We start from the raw sequence: 17,843 nt of genomic DNA on the forward strand, positions 1-17,843 counted from the left end.
TCCTATCTGGGATTGTGCTTGTATGACAGATTGTGTCAGACGTATATAGAAGTTCAGATGGTTCAGACATTGAATTCCGCAGTGAGCTCTTACAATGAATACATTAAAGGATGTGTACGCGATAACGTTCACAGCTGGTATGTAGGTCATTCCCAGTGCTGGAAAAAGTACTTCGATATTTTACTTAAGTAAAAGTAGCAATACCACATTAAAAAAATACTCTGTTTCAATTAAAAGGCTGTGAGTAAAAGCACAAAAGTATTGGCATCAAAATATACTTAGAGTATCAAAAGTAAAATAACTAAAATCTTTGAAAATAGCAGATCTACAACCTCAAGACGCGTTGTGAGCTTGTAGATCTGCTATTTTCAAATAGCCTAGGTATAAAATAGGGCTAAAGTGGTTCATGTAGGTTTCATAATATAATCATTTATATCTGCAAAGTAACTAAAGCTGTCAAATAATTGTAGTGGAGTAAAAGTACAATATTTGCCTCTGAGATGTAGTGGAGTAGAAGTAAAAGTACAGAAAATTGGAAATACTCCAGTAAAGTAAAAAAAATACCTCAAAATTGCACTTAAGTACAGTACTTGTGATAATGTACTTAGTTACTTTACACCACTGTTCACAGCTGGTATGTAGGTCGTTTCTCTCACCAGGTTTTACACAGACCTGACTCTGAACATGAAAAAGATCACAGAACAAGGTGTATTTACAGACGACATGCGGAGGTGTTGTTTATTCATCCCTCTGTTGGTTCAGTGTCTGAACCTGTAGAGGATTTAAAACACACTGCATGCACTCTCAACCTTTTGTCCTTGGAGACCCCCCCCCCTTCTTACAATGACAAAAAGCTTTCCACACGTTAAACACGTAAGGCCCTATAATATATATACGGTGGTGGAGAAAGTACTCACATGTTCTACTTAAAGGGAAATACCACTAATTTTCAACATTGAACCATGTCGTAATATACCTTAGAGCTGTTTTAAGTCCAGGTTAAAAACATATTTATTTAACATTGCTTACCCTACCCAATGATGGCTAAGAACAGCTAGGTCTTGCCTGGTCTTTAAATGACAATGTCACTTTTTATTATTATTTTTCTATAAAAGGTGGGAGTATTTTTTTTTATTTTACTCCTTTATCTTATTTTTATTGTATATATTATATTCTCCATTTATTTTTAAAGTGCATTGTTGCACTCTGTATTTTTGTATTCTGTAAAGCACTTTGAATTGCCCTGGTGTATGAAAAGTGCTATATAAATAAAGTTGCCTTACCTTGTATGGATATAAGAAAAAAGTCCCCCCCCCCCCTTCTATGTTGCCTAGAACTGGAGAATTGATTGTTGGGGTCATGTGATCAGTGACATACGGACGGTGTACTTTTGGCTCCGCCCTCTAGATTGCTGCATTCACTAGAATGGGGAATCTCTCTTCCAGCTGAAACAGTGCGACTTGAATATAAAGTTAAGACTTATTAGGAGCATTTTCAGCCAATGGATTTATAATATCTACAAGTACTATGTCTTGTGAAATGTGATATATAACCATAATGCCATTGTAAACTACTACAAGTCGCACTGTTTCAGCTGGAAGTGAGATTCCCCATTCTAGTGAATGCATCAGCCTAGAAGGCGGAGCAAAATAGTACACACGGCCTTATGTCTGATCACATGACAACAACAATCAATTCTACAGTTCTAGGCAACATAGAAGGGGGGGGGGGGGGCTTTTTTTTGTTCTTATTATAACAGCTCTAAGGCATCGCGACGCATTGGGAGCTTCCAATAAAAGTATTGGAAATTGGAAGTACTCAAGTAAAGTACAAATACCTCAAAATTGTACTTGAGTACAATATAGTTAATGTACTTACTTTCCATCACTGCCTACATACTTTTCGTACGATGAATAGCAAAACATAGCAGATCTACAAGCTCACACGCTAACACATGACCTTTTGCTATATCTTTGAAACAGTTTAAAACTAGAAGAAAAAAACGTCTTTACATTTTTAAAGTTTGCAGATATTCACTTAACCCTGTAAGACCCGGATATATTTGTACTTGCAAAAAAAAATTAAAAACCTTTCAGATGGTCTTGTAGGAGTATTTAGAAGAGGAAAATATAATGTTTTTAAAAAAAATATGTTTTGGTAAGTTTTATGCAAATGTTGACATTTAGCAACGTTGGGTCCATCAGGTAGCAAAATTTCCTATAGGCCATTTTTATGGATAACATGGCAAATGTGTAAATACTTCACTAAAACAACTTAATGATTCATTTATATGGTTTATTATTTGGCCTCAGATCAATTATGAATAATATTTGGCCTCAGAACGGTATACATTATGAATAATAACACCAATAAGCCATATTTTTTTAGGCCTGCCCTTGTATTTTTTTGCAACCAAGAGGGCCCAACGTTGACCAAAAGCAACAAGTATGAATCATGCTATAATTTAAATTTGGGACATATATTTCACAATAATAACATATGTACATGTTCTAGACATTGTAATGTTCACCAAAACAAATATTACAGGCATATTACTTACGTTTTTGTGAGGAATATCTTCCAGAGAAAAAAGAGATCTGTTCCAACAGAGATTTTTCAAGTTGTGATGATTCCTGGCTCTGTGGGGGGTATTTATATGCAAATATCCTGGCCAATGGCATTGTAAGACTAAACAATAGGACCCAATGAGGATTTAGAGGTGAAAAAATAACAGAAAAACAAATTATTTAAACTCCTTTCTTTATAAAATATAATTGTTACTCTAAAGCAACGCTGGGTCTTAGAGGGTTAATGGAGTTGAATTTATGAACCTCAAGCATATATACTTGTCATGTTCACAAGCTCATTATCTGCTCTTCTATTGGAACAGGTTGAAAGAGCAGATATATTTATGCTAATTCACTGAGCCACACAACATCACCGTTAGCTGTGGAAGGTCTTGCAGAAATGAGAAGTAAATTAATATGCTCTCTTTTATGGCAGTTTTTTTTGGGGGGGTATTTACACTTTATGGTCTTCCTCCCTTGTTGTGCAGTTAATATTAATATGTTGTAGTGCAGTTATCTTTAATACTGTATCTTGTAGAACGATTATTATTAATTGTAGGACACAGAAGGGATTTTCAACGCTTCAGCTGAGCGGACACAAAAACGTGTGTTTTCATCATCAGACTCAAAAAACTAACGACGAGGCTTGAATGACAAGTTCACTGTAAATGCAGCGCCCATACCATAGCTGCATGAGTCATGCCAGACATATAACAGAATAATACCATACATATTGTTCACGTGCAAGGTGCGGCACGGTACAGTGCATGCTAACGCCCCCCCCCCCCCCCCCCCTAGATTCACGAGCCAAGTGCCCAAATAAATGGCTACTTTTGCCAAAATCGTGCACGGGCGCAAAAAAAAAAGTTTTTTATTAGTTTTTTTTCTCTAATCTAGTTAATTTGACACTGTTATGTTAGGCCTGGGATTCTTAAATCCTGTGTTGAGGGTCACATAAGGAAAAAATGCACTCTGGAAACAAAATAAGTTGAGAATTATTGCTGTACTATATTATATTATCATATACTATCTTGCACTATTATATTTGCTACTATTGTTATTGTTACTACTTGCACTGTATCTCTTTCTGTCTCTCCTCTGTCTCTCCCTCTCTCTCTCTTCTTTCCCCCGACACGGTCGAGGCAGAAAAAAAACAATATGCCAGGAGTCGTCGCGGGCCGGACAGTTGCCTCTCGCGGGCCGCCTATTGGGGAACCCTGGGCTACACCACAGCATGTTGGCTTCAGTAGGCCTGCTGCCAGTATCCTATCTGCAAGCAACAATGCCTCAGCCACCGTCGAAGAAGAGAAAGATCCTCGTTCAAAACAAACTTTCAGTTTCAGCTCCTATAATTCATGGCATTCCTTGAATTTGTATTAGTTTAAAAAGACAAAAACTAAGCTAAAAAATCTTTCCTATACAACATGTTCACTACTTTAAGGGTAAATAAAACGCGCGCGGTGTGCGCGTGCAGTGCGCGCGCCTGCCTGCGTGTGACGTCATTAAAATACCGTTCGGCCGGGGGAAAAAATCACCAATACACCCCTGGCGAAAGGGCCTTTCTGTGTGGAGTTTGTTCTCCCCATGTCCCCTAGGGCAGGTACCCTCACAAAAAACGTGCAGTATTCCTGGTCTCTATACTGCCTCCCCCTGGTCAGCCAGGGTGCCTGATGGAGGGGAAAGGAACCGGTTGGAATAACGTGTTCCTTCCACGCGCTACGTCCTACCGGGGAAACTCCCCCCTGTCAGGTGATAAGAAGCTACGTCCTACCGGGGAAACTCCCCCCTGTCAGGTGATAAGAAGCTACGTCCTACCGGGGAAACTCCCCCCTGTCAGGTGATAAGAAGCTACGTCCTACCAGGAAAACTCCTCCCTGTCAGGTGATAAGAAGCTACGTCCTACCGGGGAAACTCCTCCCTGTCAGGTGATAAGAAGCTACGTCCTACCGGGGAAACCCCCCCTGTCAGGTGATAAGAAGCTACGTCCTACCGGGGAAACCCCCCCTGTCAGGTGATAAGAAGCTACGTCCTACCGGGGAAACTCCTCCCTGTCAGGTGATAAGAAGCTACGTCCTACCGGGGAAACCCCCCCTGTCAGGTGATAAGAAGCTACGTCCTACCGGGGAAACCCCCCCTGTCAGGTGATAAGAAGCTACGTCCTACCAGGAAAACTCCTCCCTGTCAGGTGATAAGAAGCTACGTCCTACCAGGGAAACTCTCCCCTGTCAGGTGATAAGAAGCTACGTCCTACCGGGGAAACTCTCCCCTGTCAGGTGATAAGAAGCTACGTCCTACCGGGGAAACTCCCCCTGTCAGGTGATAAGAAGCTACGTCCTACCGGGGAAACTCCTCCCTGTCAGGTGATAAGAAGCTACGTCCTACCGGGGAAACTCTCCCCTGTCAGGTGATAAGAAACTACGTCCTACCGGGGAAACTCCCCCCTGTCAGGTGATAAGAAGCTACGTCCTACCGGGGAAACTCCTCCCTGTCAGGTGATAAGAAGCTACGTCCTACCGGGGAAACTCCCCCCTGTCAGGTAATAAGAAGCTACGTCCTACCGGGGAAACTCCTCCCTGTCAGGTGATAAGAAGCTACGTCCTACCGGGGAAACTCCTCCCTGTCAGGTGATAAGAAGCTACGTCCTACCGGGGAAACTCCCCCCTGTCAGGTGATAAGAAGCTACGTCCTACCGGGGAAACTCCTCCCTGTCAGGTGATAAGAAGCTACGTCCTACCGGGGAAACTCCTCCCTGTCAGGTGATAAGAAGCTACGTCCTACCGGGGAAACTCCCCCCTGTCAGGTAATAAGAAGCTACGTCCTACCGGGGAAACTCCTCCCTGTCAGGTGATAAGAAGCTACGTCCTACCGGGGAAACTCCTCCCTGTCAGGTGATAAGAAGCGGCCTGCTCACTCCTCATGCATTGAAGGAAACATGAGCTCAGTTCTGGGCTCTCCCCAGGCTGGCAGAGGGAGAGTAGCACCCAGGATTACAAGCTTAAGCAATTGGCACTGGGTGAGAAAATGGGTTACAAAAATCGTGGGATAAGAATTTTATATATAAAAAAATACACGTCTTTAAATTCTGTCTGGAAGCTGTTTGCAGACATTCAGCCTTTTTGGACTCTGATGTTTTACTGCAACGAGACACACTTAATGGAGTTGAATTTATGAACCTCAAGCATATATACTTGTCATGTTCACAAGCTCATTATCTGCTCTTCTATTGGAACAGGTTGAAAGAGCAGATATATTTATGCTGGAAGTCTTGCAGAGATGAGATCAGTGGTTCTCTAACTTTAAGTTCAAGGACCCCCATATAACTCTGAGAGTTACAGACATCGATCACAGTCTCTCTCTGTCTATTGGTAATGTAATTAATGTCTAATGGTAGTCAGGTGGTCCATGCCTCATGCTTTTGATATCCCCCTCTCTGGTCACTCATTTATATGTCTACTGTATATATATAGTGATATTGCTACTTTTACTTATTAGTACTTATGGCTGCCTATCATATCAGTGTGTGATTTAAATTCATCCGTGGCTCTTCCAACCCTCATGGGGATCAGACCAGCAGGTATGGATGGTACAGTACAGTACAGTACAGTACAGTACAGTACAGTACAGTACAGTACAGTACAGTACAGTACAGTACAGTACTACACATGACTTAAAGGGACTACACCATGAATTTGAAAATTTCCTTCTTTTTTGTGTGTTTTTGGTCTCCCCTACCTCTCTTCTATCCCAGAAAATACCCCAATTTGAGCACTCAGGCTTTCACAGCATATCTGGGGTTTTATGTAAATTGGTCTCAAAACGGTGCAAACTGATTTGCCCCCGCATGTGACGTCACGAGCGATACAATCCCTCCCGTTTTTCAGTTCCAACATACAAAAAAAAGAAAAGAAAAACAGAACCAGGAGATAACATGCATACAAACTGGCTCAATAGCTCCCGTGCCAAATGTGATCCCTACTGGTGAAAGCTGCCTCATGTCGCCAGGTGAGAAAGACTAATACATCGCAAATTAAATTAGATTGTTTTTGAAATGTTTTTCGTTTTTTTTTCATATTAACACAGTTTGAAAGTTGAAGAAGGTTTGGTTTGCATTATATCAGAAAGCCGTTTAGTAGTCATTAAATGGTTACAATTAGATAGTGAACATGCCTCTGTTTGTAAGAGAGTTTCTGTGTGTATTTTGGGGGTTGAACATTCATGTCCAGCATTTGCATAGAGGTTTCGATTGGCCTGGCTATAGGCATTGTTCTCCAATTTCACGCACCAGAGTACCGTAGCAGATTTTCATTAATGTTGCTACAGTATCCTTGTTTATTCATTCATTTTTACAGTAATGTTACACTGTGCAGAAATCCAAAATAGCCGACCTACAAGCTCACAAAGTGTTGTGTTGTGAGCTTGTAGATCTGCTATTTTCATGAAACCTATTTTGTGTATGTCGCACTTTGGCGTTGATTTTAGCGTTCACAAGGCCCGTATACCTTTAAAATGGTATATAGATTGACTATGTAGATGACACACACACTAGTGTAGGCGTGTTTGTTTGTCTGAAAAAATGCAAAGAAAGGCTTGTTTCCTCCGAGCGTTAGCCGAATTTGGCTAATAGCTTGTATGACGTTACTAACACACTGTTTTTAGCCAAACGAGGTAATGTCCGCTCTCCATTAGTTACCGACGCAAGTCGCGTTATTACTCCCGTTCCGATTTCAATGAATGATACATCATACGAAAGCTTATATTCTGTACTTTAATAATCTGTAAAAAAAATCTAAAATAAAAAATGCCAACTTGCGGCATAAAGCATTGTACCCAGTCACAAACAGGACAATGTGGTATTGCAGGTGAAAGTGCTTTATAAGCCAGAGAGAAGTTAGTTGGAATGAGTATATCTGAGGCTTGATTTAGGCTCAAACCTTTTGAAAAACGTTTGAGGGACATAAACAATATGATATTAAATATTAAATATGTTTTTTTAAATGCATGGTGTAGATCCTTTAATATTCTTCTACAGCACTGACCTACAAGACCTCATGGACCTGCTCTCCATGTTGTGAAAAAAAGTAATCGTTTGGGTGAACTATCCCTTTAAGGGACCTCTGACATTATTGTTTTAATTAACGAACAAATCCACAAAAACAAGAAAGAATGACATAGATGTCATGGTGGATGGCGCAGGCCCGCCCCCCCCAAAAGAAAATAGCGTTTGGGGGTACAAAATCATGGGATGGAAAAAAAAAAAAAAAAGGAGGTCTGCGGTTCCCCCCCCCCTTAGGGGTCCCTGGAGACCCTTGGGGGTCCCTGGGGGTGACCTACAGACACGGCGAAGGAAAACTGTAAAGCCACAGCCACGCATGCAAGATGTTGCACATGAACTCTGCAGCCGCACTGAGCAGAGATGCTCATAGGCCTGCGTCGTGCGTCGCTGACACACAATATTGTGAAAGGACGCATTCATGACACCGTCGTGGCGTCCATGTATAAAAATAATTCGCGATAAAATTATTAGTGCACGATAAGTATCGGCCCGATAATTATCGGTTCGATATCAGGAATTATGACGTCATCCCGATAAAACCGATAACATTAATAATAGCTCCGATAATATATAATATTTGTCAACTGTGATCTGCATGGACTCTCGGTTAGACACCGTTGTACTGGAGAAGTATAACTCTCGGTTAGACACCGTTGTACTGGAGAAGTATAACTCTCGGTTAGACACCGTTGTACTGGAGAAGTATAACTCGGTTAGACACCGTTGTACTGGAGAAGTATAACTCGGTTAGACACCGTTGTAACTAGTTACCATTACTAGTTACTTCATTTAAAAGTAACTCAGTTACTTTACTAGTTACTTACACCAAAAAGTAATGCGTTACTGTGAAAAGTAACTTTTAAGTTACTTTATAAAAAAAAAAAAAGGGCTCCCATTATTGCCCTTCATTTCAGTACTGTTATTGCATTGGAGAATAATACAATCTGTTGATCAACTTGACATGCATTTGCATCACTGAACTCTGCTAAGCAATGTGGTCTATACCAGGGGTCGTGCTATAGGATTGTAACCTGCTGGTCCCAATGTCCGGAATGAATCAAATTTATCAGACATCTGATAAAAAATACCGGTCATAATTATGTTTAAGCATTAATTACAATTAAGCAGGTGCGTAAATACAGCCTAACACTTAGGCCTACAGCATTATATTTTGGATTGAGCTATTTGAACATGAACTATGATGAACGAGTAATATACACATTTTATATACAGCAGCAGGGTCATCTTGCACAAATACATTAATTACCTACACTACCATTTGCGCCTGGCAATCTCTGCTTCTCACCCATTGACTTGCATGTTAAATGATGGCGTTTCCCCTTAAAAATAATCGATCATTTCAGGAGCAAGAGCTTAAAAATCTCTTCTAAATCTAGTCAACAAGGCCTGCAGTAGGCTATGCACTGGACAAATATGCATGACATTATTTCAATAAACTAAAAACATGGGAAATGTTAGAGGGAGTAATAGCCATGGATACACGACGGTCGACTGTCACGACCGTCATGGATGAACTTCAACCTGGTGTTTGCACTTTCTCCATTTATGGCCCGTACATCTACATAAACGTTCATATTTCAAATATAAAGTGCTTATCCCATGGCGACGGAGGTTACATGTATATACGGGCTCTCAAAAGTACCCGTATCATCCGTATTGTTCAATAAAAAGCATTTTAATCTGATCGGTGGCCATTTTCTCCATATGCTTTCAACTGAGTGACCCTATCGGTTGGTAGGTGTATTGCACTCCAATACATTATGAAAAAATGGCCACTGATCGGATTAAAATGCTTTTCATTGAACAATAAAGAATATACGGTTACTTTTGAGAGTCCCATGCATAATTGTAACATCCGTGGCCATGGGGTAAGCACTTTATATTTGAAATCTGAACGTTTATAGAGATGTACGGACCGTAAATGGAGAAAGTGCAAACACCAGGTTGAAGGTGATCCTTGACTGTAACAGGAGTTTTCATGTACCGCAGGGACTGCAGTAGCAGACGCAGTTAATAAATAGACGAACAAATGAATTAATATACTTTAACGTGCGGAATCCGAAACAGGCAGCGCTGTGATTCTGAATTTTGTTACGATTACGGTGATTAGTAGCCTATTATTGACACCACCTGGGCGAGTGAGTCATGTAACTTTCCTGGTTGCAGCCTTGCAGTTTAAGTGCAGATTTCAGCTTGGGAAAAGCAGTCTTTAACGGGTTTGGGTACGTGGTTCATAATCACCATCGCGTTATCGTGGTATTCCTACTACTAGTCCCAGAAACACACACACGCTGTTAAGAGAGAGAGAAAGAAAGAGCGAGCGAGAGAGAGAGAGAGCTTGCAAAGCCGATCACAGCGGGTCTCCGCAACACAGACTGGTGTAAAGTCAATAAGTACATTTACTCAAGTACTCTACTTAAGTACAATTCTCAGTCACTGTTCGCCTCGCTGTATATATAAATACTATATAAAAAATAACGGAGTAACGCACCATGTAGTAACGGTAACTGAGTTAAAAAAGAATGCGTTAGAGTACTAGTTACTGAAAAAAATAACGGCGTTACAGTAACGCGTTACGTCCCAACGCTGACTGTTAGGCTACGCTGTACAGAGAGAGAGAGAGAGAGAGAGAGAGAGAGAGAGAGAGAGAGAGAGAGAGAGAGAGAGAGAGTGACGGCATGGGAGCTCAGTGGTGCTTAAACGAAGAAAATGTGCACAGAATATCATCTAAAACTATGCTAAATAAACCCCCAAAAAATATCAAAAATAAAGTCGGACCTTTATCTAAATTACCTTTATATTTATTGGACACTTAAATGTTTTAGGTACATTCTTTAATTGATGAAAATTAATTTTAAGGTGACATTTCAATGCTCTTAAATGAACACAGGATCACAGAAAATCACCTGAAACTATGCTAAATATGTCCAAAACATATCAAAAATAAAATCGGGACTTTATTGTGGCTGAAATAGATTCAAGTCGACAAGTTTTGGTGCATTCTATAATTTAATAAAACATTCTGATGCCTCCATAGTCTGTCTACTTCTCCACAGTCCCTGTGACATCAATGGCGGCTGTTCAAAATTCTTCGGAGCAAAGAGAATGCATGAATCCAAGTTGAAGCAACCAATCGGTGGACGGACATTTAATGATGACGCGTTTCAGACCTTTTTTTTAGCAAACCCGCCCCCTTTTTCCAACAGACCAACCAGACTTACCCAACCCCGCCCCATTTTCACAGACGCCCCGCCTCTCTTTAAATAGCTTCGGAGATTAACTCCCCCTTTTGGTCAGATGCCTGATATCGGTTCATTAGGATGGCCGCTTGCGCTTGCCATCCAAAAAAAAGAATTAATACTAACCTTAAACTGAAAACAAAACTCAAAAGGCTCGCCCTGGGTGTTTATGTGAGGAGAACAAAAAGCAGATTTAAAGGTAGACTCTGTGAGTCACAAAACTGTCATTCTTACAAATGAACCAAACGATCCTATTGGCCGCTCATTACGACCCAATGGGACGCCAGCGTCTCTCGTCCTTGAGAGCTGCATGAGTCATGCCAGACATATAACAGAATGATGATGAGTCACCGGCTCACACACACTAAAACTCCTCCAAAGGGACACGTTGTGGAGGAGGAACTTTAATAGACTGGAGAACTAAATGGTTTTTACCCTGGTGATGGTCCCTGTGGGACTCCAACGTTTTACCTTGCCTGACTGACTGACTGCCTGCCTGCCTGCCTGCCTGCCCGCCCGCCCGCCCGCCCGCCCGCCCGAGTTGTGCCAGGGACCCCCAAAAGATAAGATTTATCTAAAAGAAGAAAAAAAAATGCATATATACGAGCTTAGATCTAGTATGTATGTATAGCCAACATATAGATGGATAAAATGATTAGGAACCCTGGCCTAGATCATCGGACATCAGTGTCACACAAACAGTAACAAAAATAACCGATGTACAAGCTCAGTAGATGTTATGTCCGTTACGTTGGACCTGTCATTGAAAGCTGCTGCCCTTGACGTCACGTACCAAACTTATAAGAGGTGGGAGAGGATCAGAGACAGTTTATATAACGTTAAACTTTAAAGGCCACTTGTGTCTCCAGGACTAAATGATGTTCTGCCATTTCTCTCTAGTGTCCTGTCATACCAGACTGAGCTAACATTTAAAGGCTGGTTGGGTATTTTCCTCTGATAACTATAATGCAAAGCCTTATATGTGACGGATGGAATGCATCACATGGCTGGTATGACTAATAGTGACTATAAGGCCCTGTTTAGACGACAACAGTCTCTACAGAAAAAACTAGAAAAAGTGCTCCTCGGAGCACAGGTCTCCGCCAGGTCAGGTACGTTATTCTGGCCTCCTGGTGGCGCAATAATAGGCCAATGTGAAAAGGGTGGCATTTATTCTTAGGTCTTTCACGGCGATCAGACACTGCATTCATGATTTGAGGCATTTTGTTCCAAAAATGTGTTTTGCTAAATTAGACCTGCTGGTGGCGCTAAAACAGGCCAATGTGAATTGGCATCCAGGGAGTGTGTGTGCACAGTTTCGGAGCGACCGGGCCAACGGTGCCGGAGATTAGCTGCTAACGCACAGACAGGACACACGGACGGACACACGGACGGACGGACAGGGGCGAAAACATACTCTCTCGCCATGCCTTTCGGCCTGGCGGAGACAATAAGATATGAGATGTACCTTCGGTTTAGAAGGCAACAGCGTTATCGGAGGCTGAAACCGCAGCAAAGTGAAACCTCCTTCCAGAGTGGAAATGTTTAAAAAAACGCTCCGCCTTGCGTCTCCGTGTAAACATGCAATACGGGGGGAAGGAGGAAACGTGTGATGTCATGCTCACGTCGGTAGAACCACTGTTGCCAGATTTTGTGAGAGAAATTTCACAAAATCTCTGATTGTTTTTATTTGAATCCTGAAAAGGAAGAGTTTTGGAGGTTATTTTTCACCACATATGAGCCTCATACAGCTGGTTAGGAAGGAGTTAAACTGGACGACTGGAGACAGAGAGAGCAAGTAAGTAAAAGAGAGAGAGAACAAGAGAGCGAGAAAGAGAGAGAGAGAGAGAGAGAGAGAGAGAGAGAGAGAGAGAGAGAGAGAGAGAGAGAGAGAGAGAGAGAGAGAGAGAGAGAGAGAGAGAGAGAGAGAGTGGTATCCACTCAGAGCTCTCTCTCCACGTAGGTACTCATTACCCTCCACCTGGGCAGGGGTCAGAGGTCAGACACGGCGCAGGTGGGCAGAATTCCCAGCATGCATTGTGAGGCTCCAGGGTTTGATTCTGCTTCTCTCTCACGTCCGTCCAGAGCTTTGAGGTTTGAACCAGTAGAAGAAGACATGAGGAATACATTCTGAATGTAAACCAGAGAAGAAGACATGAGGAATACATTCTGAATGTAAACCAGAGAAGAAGACATGAGGAATACATTCTGAATGTAAACCAGGAGAAGAAGACATGAGGAATACATTCTGAATGTAAACCAGAGAAGAAGACATGAGGGAATACATTCTGAATGAGTAACACTACAAGTGAACTGCTTCGCTAGAAACATGAGTGTAACAGTGGTGGAAAATGTACTCAAATATTTTGCTTAAGTAAAAGTACCAATACTGCAATGTAGAAACACTCTGTTACAAGTAAAAGTTCGGAATTCAAAATTTACTTGAGTTAAAGTACAAAAGTATTGGTATCAAATGTACTTAAAGTATCAAAAGTAAAAGTACTCGTTACGCAGAATATCCTGTTTCACAAGTTTTCAAATATATAAAATTCATAAGAATCCTTTGAAAATAGCAGATCAACAAGCTCACATTTGTAGATCTGCTATTTTCAAATGGCCGAAATGTATACAGGGCTGAAGAGGTTAATGTATGTTTTGTAATAATAATACAAATCTACAAAGTAATTAGTAACTAAAGTTTTCAAATAATTTTAGCGGAGTAAAAGTACAATATTTGCCTCTGAGATGTAGTGGAGTAGAGGTAAAAGTATTGGAATTTGGAAATACTCAAGTAAAGTAAAAAAAATATGTAAAAATTGTACTTAAGTACAGTAAATGTACTCAGTTACTTTACACCACTGGAGTGTAAACTACAAGTGAACTGCTCACCGCTGCCTCCAGCCACACACACACACACACACACACACACACACACACACACACACACACACACACACACACACACACACACACACACACACACACACACACACACACACACACACACACACACACACACACACAATGTATTTATGTCCATATAAACAGAAGAACAAAAATGCCTTGTACAAAGGACAAACACTGCCAGTGCTGTCAGTCAGATAATGGTAAAACAGTCAGTTACAAAGTGCATGTAAGGCAGTACATTGTTACATACAACAATGTTGGCATACTGGTCAGACACAGCAGACAACAATCATGGGTAAAGGAAACAACGCCTCCTCCACATTGAGCGGCTTCCTATAACAGCTGATACTGAGCAGAACCTTGCTAATTGTAGAAGAGATATCTTTTGATATCAAATCCACTATTCTGTCATGCCTACTTATGTAGAGTCCCCTGTACACATGGCACCCGTTTAAGACATGGCTGCACGCACGCACGCACACACACACACACGCACGCACGCACGCACGCACGCACACACACACACACACACACACACACACACACACACACACACACACACACACACACACACACACACACACACACACACACACACACACACACACACACACACACACACACACACACACACACACACACACACACACACACACACACACACACACACACACACACACACACACACACACACACACACACACACACACACACACGGTGAAAAATAAGCAATGCAGTGACATACTCGTGCTTCCCCACTGCCTCTCCGGAGGGACAAACCGCAACCACCGGTCTTTACAAGCACCTTCACAGAAAAACAAGGGCAATGTCGCTTACAATAAGCAGACATGGCAACCAATCATGATGCGTTGCAGAGCCTTTTTTTTACCAAACACACCCCCTTTCCACAGCCACGCCCCCACCGTATATATATATGAACAGAAGTGCACGCCCACAATTCAGTCTAAACACATCCCACAAATGGACAGGGTGTTTCTTAGAGAGTGTTACACACACACATTATCAAAAAGTCATTTTGGGGGTGAACTATCCCTTTAAGGCCGTGCAATTCACATAAAGACCTCTGGGGGGAAACGTAGAGACGTAAACGTAGAGACGTAAACGTAGAGACGTAAACGTAGAGACGTAGAGACGTAAACGTAGAGACGTAAACGTAGAGACGTAAACGTAGAGACGTAAAGAACAACATGTCCTCATCATGGTGTCAGAGACTCACCGTCCTCGCGGCTCTTCTGGAGGAAGGCGTCCACGCCGCTCTCCCCGTAGTTCCCCTCGGACGCCACGGTGGAGACGTAGTTCCAGCGCATGGCCTTCACGATGTCCACCATGGCCTGGGCCTGGTAGGTGTCTGGAGGAACCACCCTGGAGAAGTAGTCGTAGCGGCTGTTGTCGCTGAGCTCTGGAGCCGTGGAGGCATAGCTGACCTGAGGGATCTGTGGAGAGAGAGAGAGAGAGAGAGAGAGACCATGAGACCTTTATTGCATTGGTTCTCAAAAGTGGTGGTCCTGGAACCCCCCCAGGCGACGGAAAGTTAGTAACATTTTAAATTGCTCTTTCATCATAGAAACAAGTGGACTTATAACCAAAACCATCCATGTTCTTTGGAAGAAGTGGTGTTAGTGTTCCGTGGAGACATATTGTTAGTGGGAATGAAAACATAGTCGAACCACCGGAAGTGGAGCGCTGAGGGCAGACCAAAAACCCCGGTTTCCCTGAGCACGGGTACTCCGTTGAGCTTATCCCAGAGCCACGTTAATAAGTAAAAAGCAGCAGAGGGTGCTGTTTTTCCTTTTCATTTGGCGATGTGTTCCCAGATTGGTAACCAGCTAGCTCCTGGAGTTAGGAGGTTTTGTTCATCATTGATAAGAACAGCTGAATGGACCTCCAAGCTCACAATGAGGTTGGAGGTCAAAAGGGGGTGGAGCCTGGAGTCAGCAAAACCAGCTAACTCCACCCCCCTTTTGGTGGACTTAGCTGGTTTAGCAGAAAGTTTGAGGATCCAATGGACTTAGCTGGTTTTGTCAGAAGCACTTTTAATACTTTTCATTGGTTCAACACACAGACCACTGAGCCAGAGAGTCGGCTATTAGACCTCCGTCTAAAACCGGGTTATGATTGGTCAACAGTGAAAGTTTTTTAGCGGTCTAGGTTTAGCCTAGACGTTGATTAGCTGTTTTTTAAGGGTCTATATTATAGACGTCATTTTAACGGCTATATTATAGACGTCTATAAATAGACGCTTAAAAAACAGCTAATCAACGTGTAGGCTAAGCCTAGACGTCTAAACAACTTTCCCTGTTAGACCAATTACAACCCCGTTTTAGTCTAGCCCTTAGACGTTCCCTGTACACATGGCACCCGTTTAAGACATGACTGCACGCACACACGCGCACACACACACACACACACACACACACACACACAGCGTATTGAGGAACAGCATCACAAACACAAACAACTCAATAACAATCTGTCTTCTCTTTGTTCCAACATATTCACCAGAAACCAGAGGATGTCAGAATGAGGTCATTATATCAGATCTATAAAAGTCATTCCAGTGTAGACAGAACAGACAAAAGCTGTTTATCTGTGACTTTTAACCCATTCAATCCGGGAAGATTAGATTAGATTTCTTCGGCTATTCAAAAACAGCAGATCTACAAGATCATAGCCCTGCACTCGGTGCAGCGCTATGATCTTGTAGGTCTGCTATTTTCTTTTAATCGTGAAAATGTTTGCTGCAAATCTTTGAATATATATATATATTTTTTTTTCTTTCTTTTTTTAAGCAAATGTTTTTAACTCAAATCTCTGCTTCTGGGGGTCCCTGGAACAACATTTTTTGGGGTTCCTTGACATGAAAACGTTTGAGAACCACTGATATTATGACATCATTTTTCTTTTTTAAACAGTTAGGATTTAGAAAGATTTGCACAAATTTTCACAATTTTTACAGCCAAATACATGTGAAATGACACAGATGATGTGTTACCGGATTGAATGCGTTAAAAAGGCTGAGCAGATGAGCTGCAGCTGTTTAAGGAGCGTGATTAATAACACCGTCAGTTCAAACTGCAAACACAAAGCATGTCATCAGTTTGTCACTGTCAGGGAGAGACCTGGTATCTCCACACAGCAGGAGAAACCTGGTATCTCCACACAGCAGAAGAACCCTGGTATCTCCACACAGCAGAAGAAACCTGGTATCTCCACACAGCAGAAGAACCCTGGTATCTCCACACAGCAGAAGAACCCTGGTATCTCCACACAGCAGAAGAAACCTGGTATCTCCACACAGCAGAAGAACCCTGGTATCTCCACACAGCAGAAGAACCCTGGTATCTCCACACAGCAGAAGAAACCTGGTATCTCCACACAGCAGAAGAACCCTGGTATCTCTATACAGCAGAAGAAACCTTGTATCTCCACACAGCAGAAGAAACCTGGTATCTCCATAAAGTAGTTGGAAGTAGCACAGAGGAATGGCATAGCGTTCAACCAGACGGTGTGTTTATTAACCAAAACCAACAAATATAACGTCCAATCATTGCTACAACATCAGCATGGTGGCGTCCATCTTCCCACCCCTCTGCTCTCTCTGATACTGGGAGCCTTTTATACCAGCTGCAGCTAATGAGCCTGGACCGCTCCATTCCAAGGGGTGTATTAAAAATCTAAAACATACATAGGCCTACATTAATACCATATACATTTAATCCATATAATATATTACAACTCTCTATGAACTACAACAATCATGATTCTTTATCACACTATACTACAACGTAAATATCAATAGCAAAAGCATATCACATCCCCCCTCTGACCTCCTGACTAATGGTTCAGCCCAATGTACTGAAACAGACCAGGAGACAGTTGCACCACTTCAAACTAAGTTCAAACTTATAGTCAGGGGATATTAGCAGAATATTTTCCAATCTTGGAATAAATTCCTTACAAAAAAAAATCTTCGCCAATGTGTTTGTAAAGGTGTCTAGTAACACATCTCACAAAGACTGAAATGCAGTCCCCCTA

The 17,843-nt window shown here is 42.0% G+C and overlaps 1 protein-coding gene across 1 annotated transcript in view; it reads right to left on the minus strand.

The window, feature by feature from the left end:
• LOC308097523 (metabotropic glutamate receptor 4-like) overlaps window positions 1-15,136 on the minus strand; it is a gene marked incomplete at both ends in the record, with an annotated part of 111,432 nt that extends 96,296 nt beyond the window's left edge. The window contains one exon of the mRNA XM_080445342.1: window positions 15,025-15,136. Coding sequence (XP_080301468.1) covers window positions 15,025-15,136 — 112 coding nt within the window. The remainder of the gene's footprint in view (window positions 1-15,024) is intronic.
• Between the last annotated feature and the right edge of the window lie 2,707 nt (window positions 15,137-17,843).

The sequence above is a fragment of the Gymnoscopelus braueri genome (assembly GCF_963280865.1).
Source record: "Gymnoscopelus braueri genome assembly, chromosome: 12".
NCBI lineage: Eukaryota > Metazoa > Chordata > Actinopteri > Myctophiformes > Myctophidae > Gymnoscopelus > Gymnoscopelus braueri.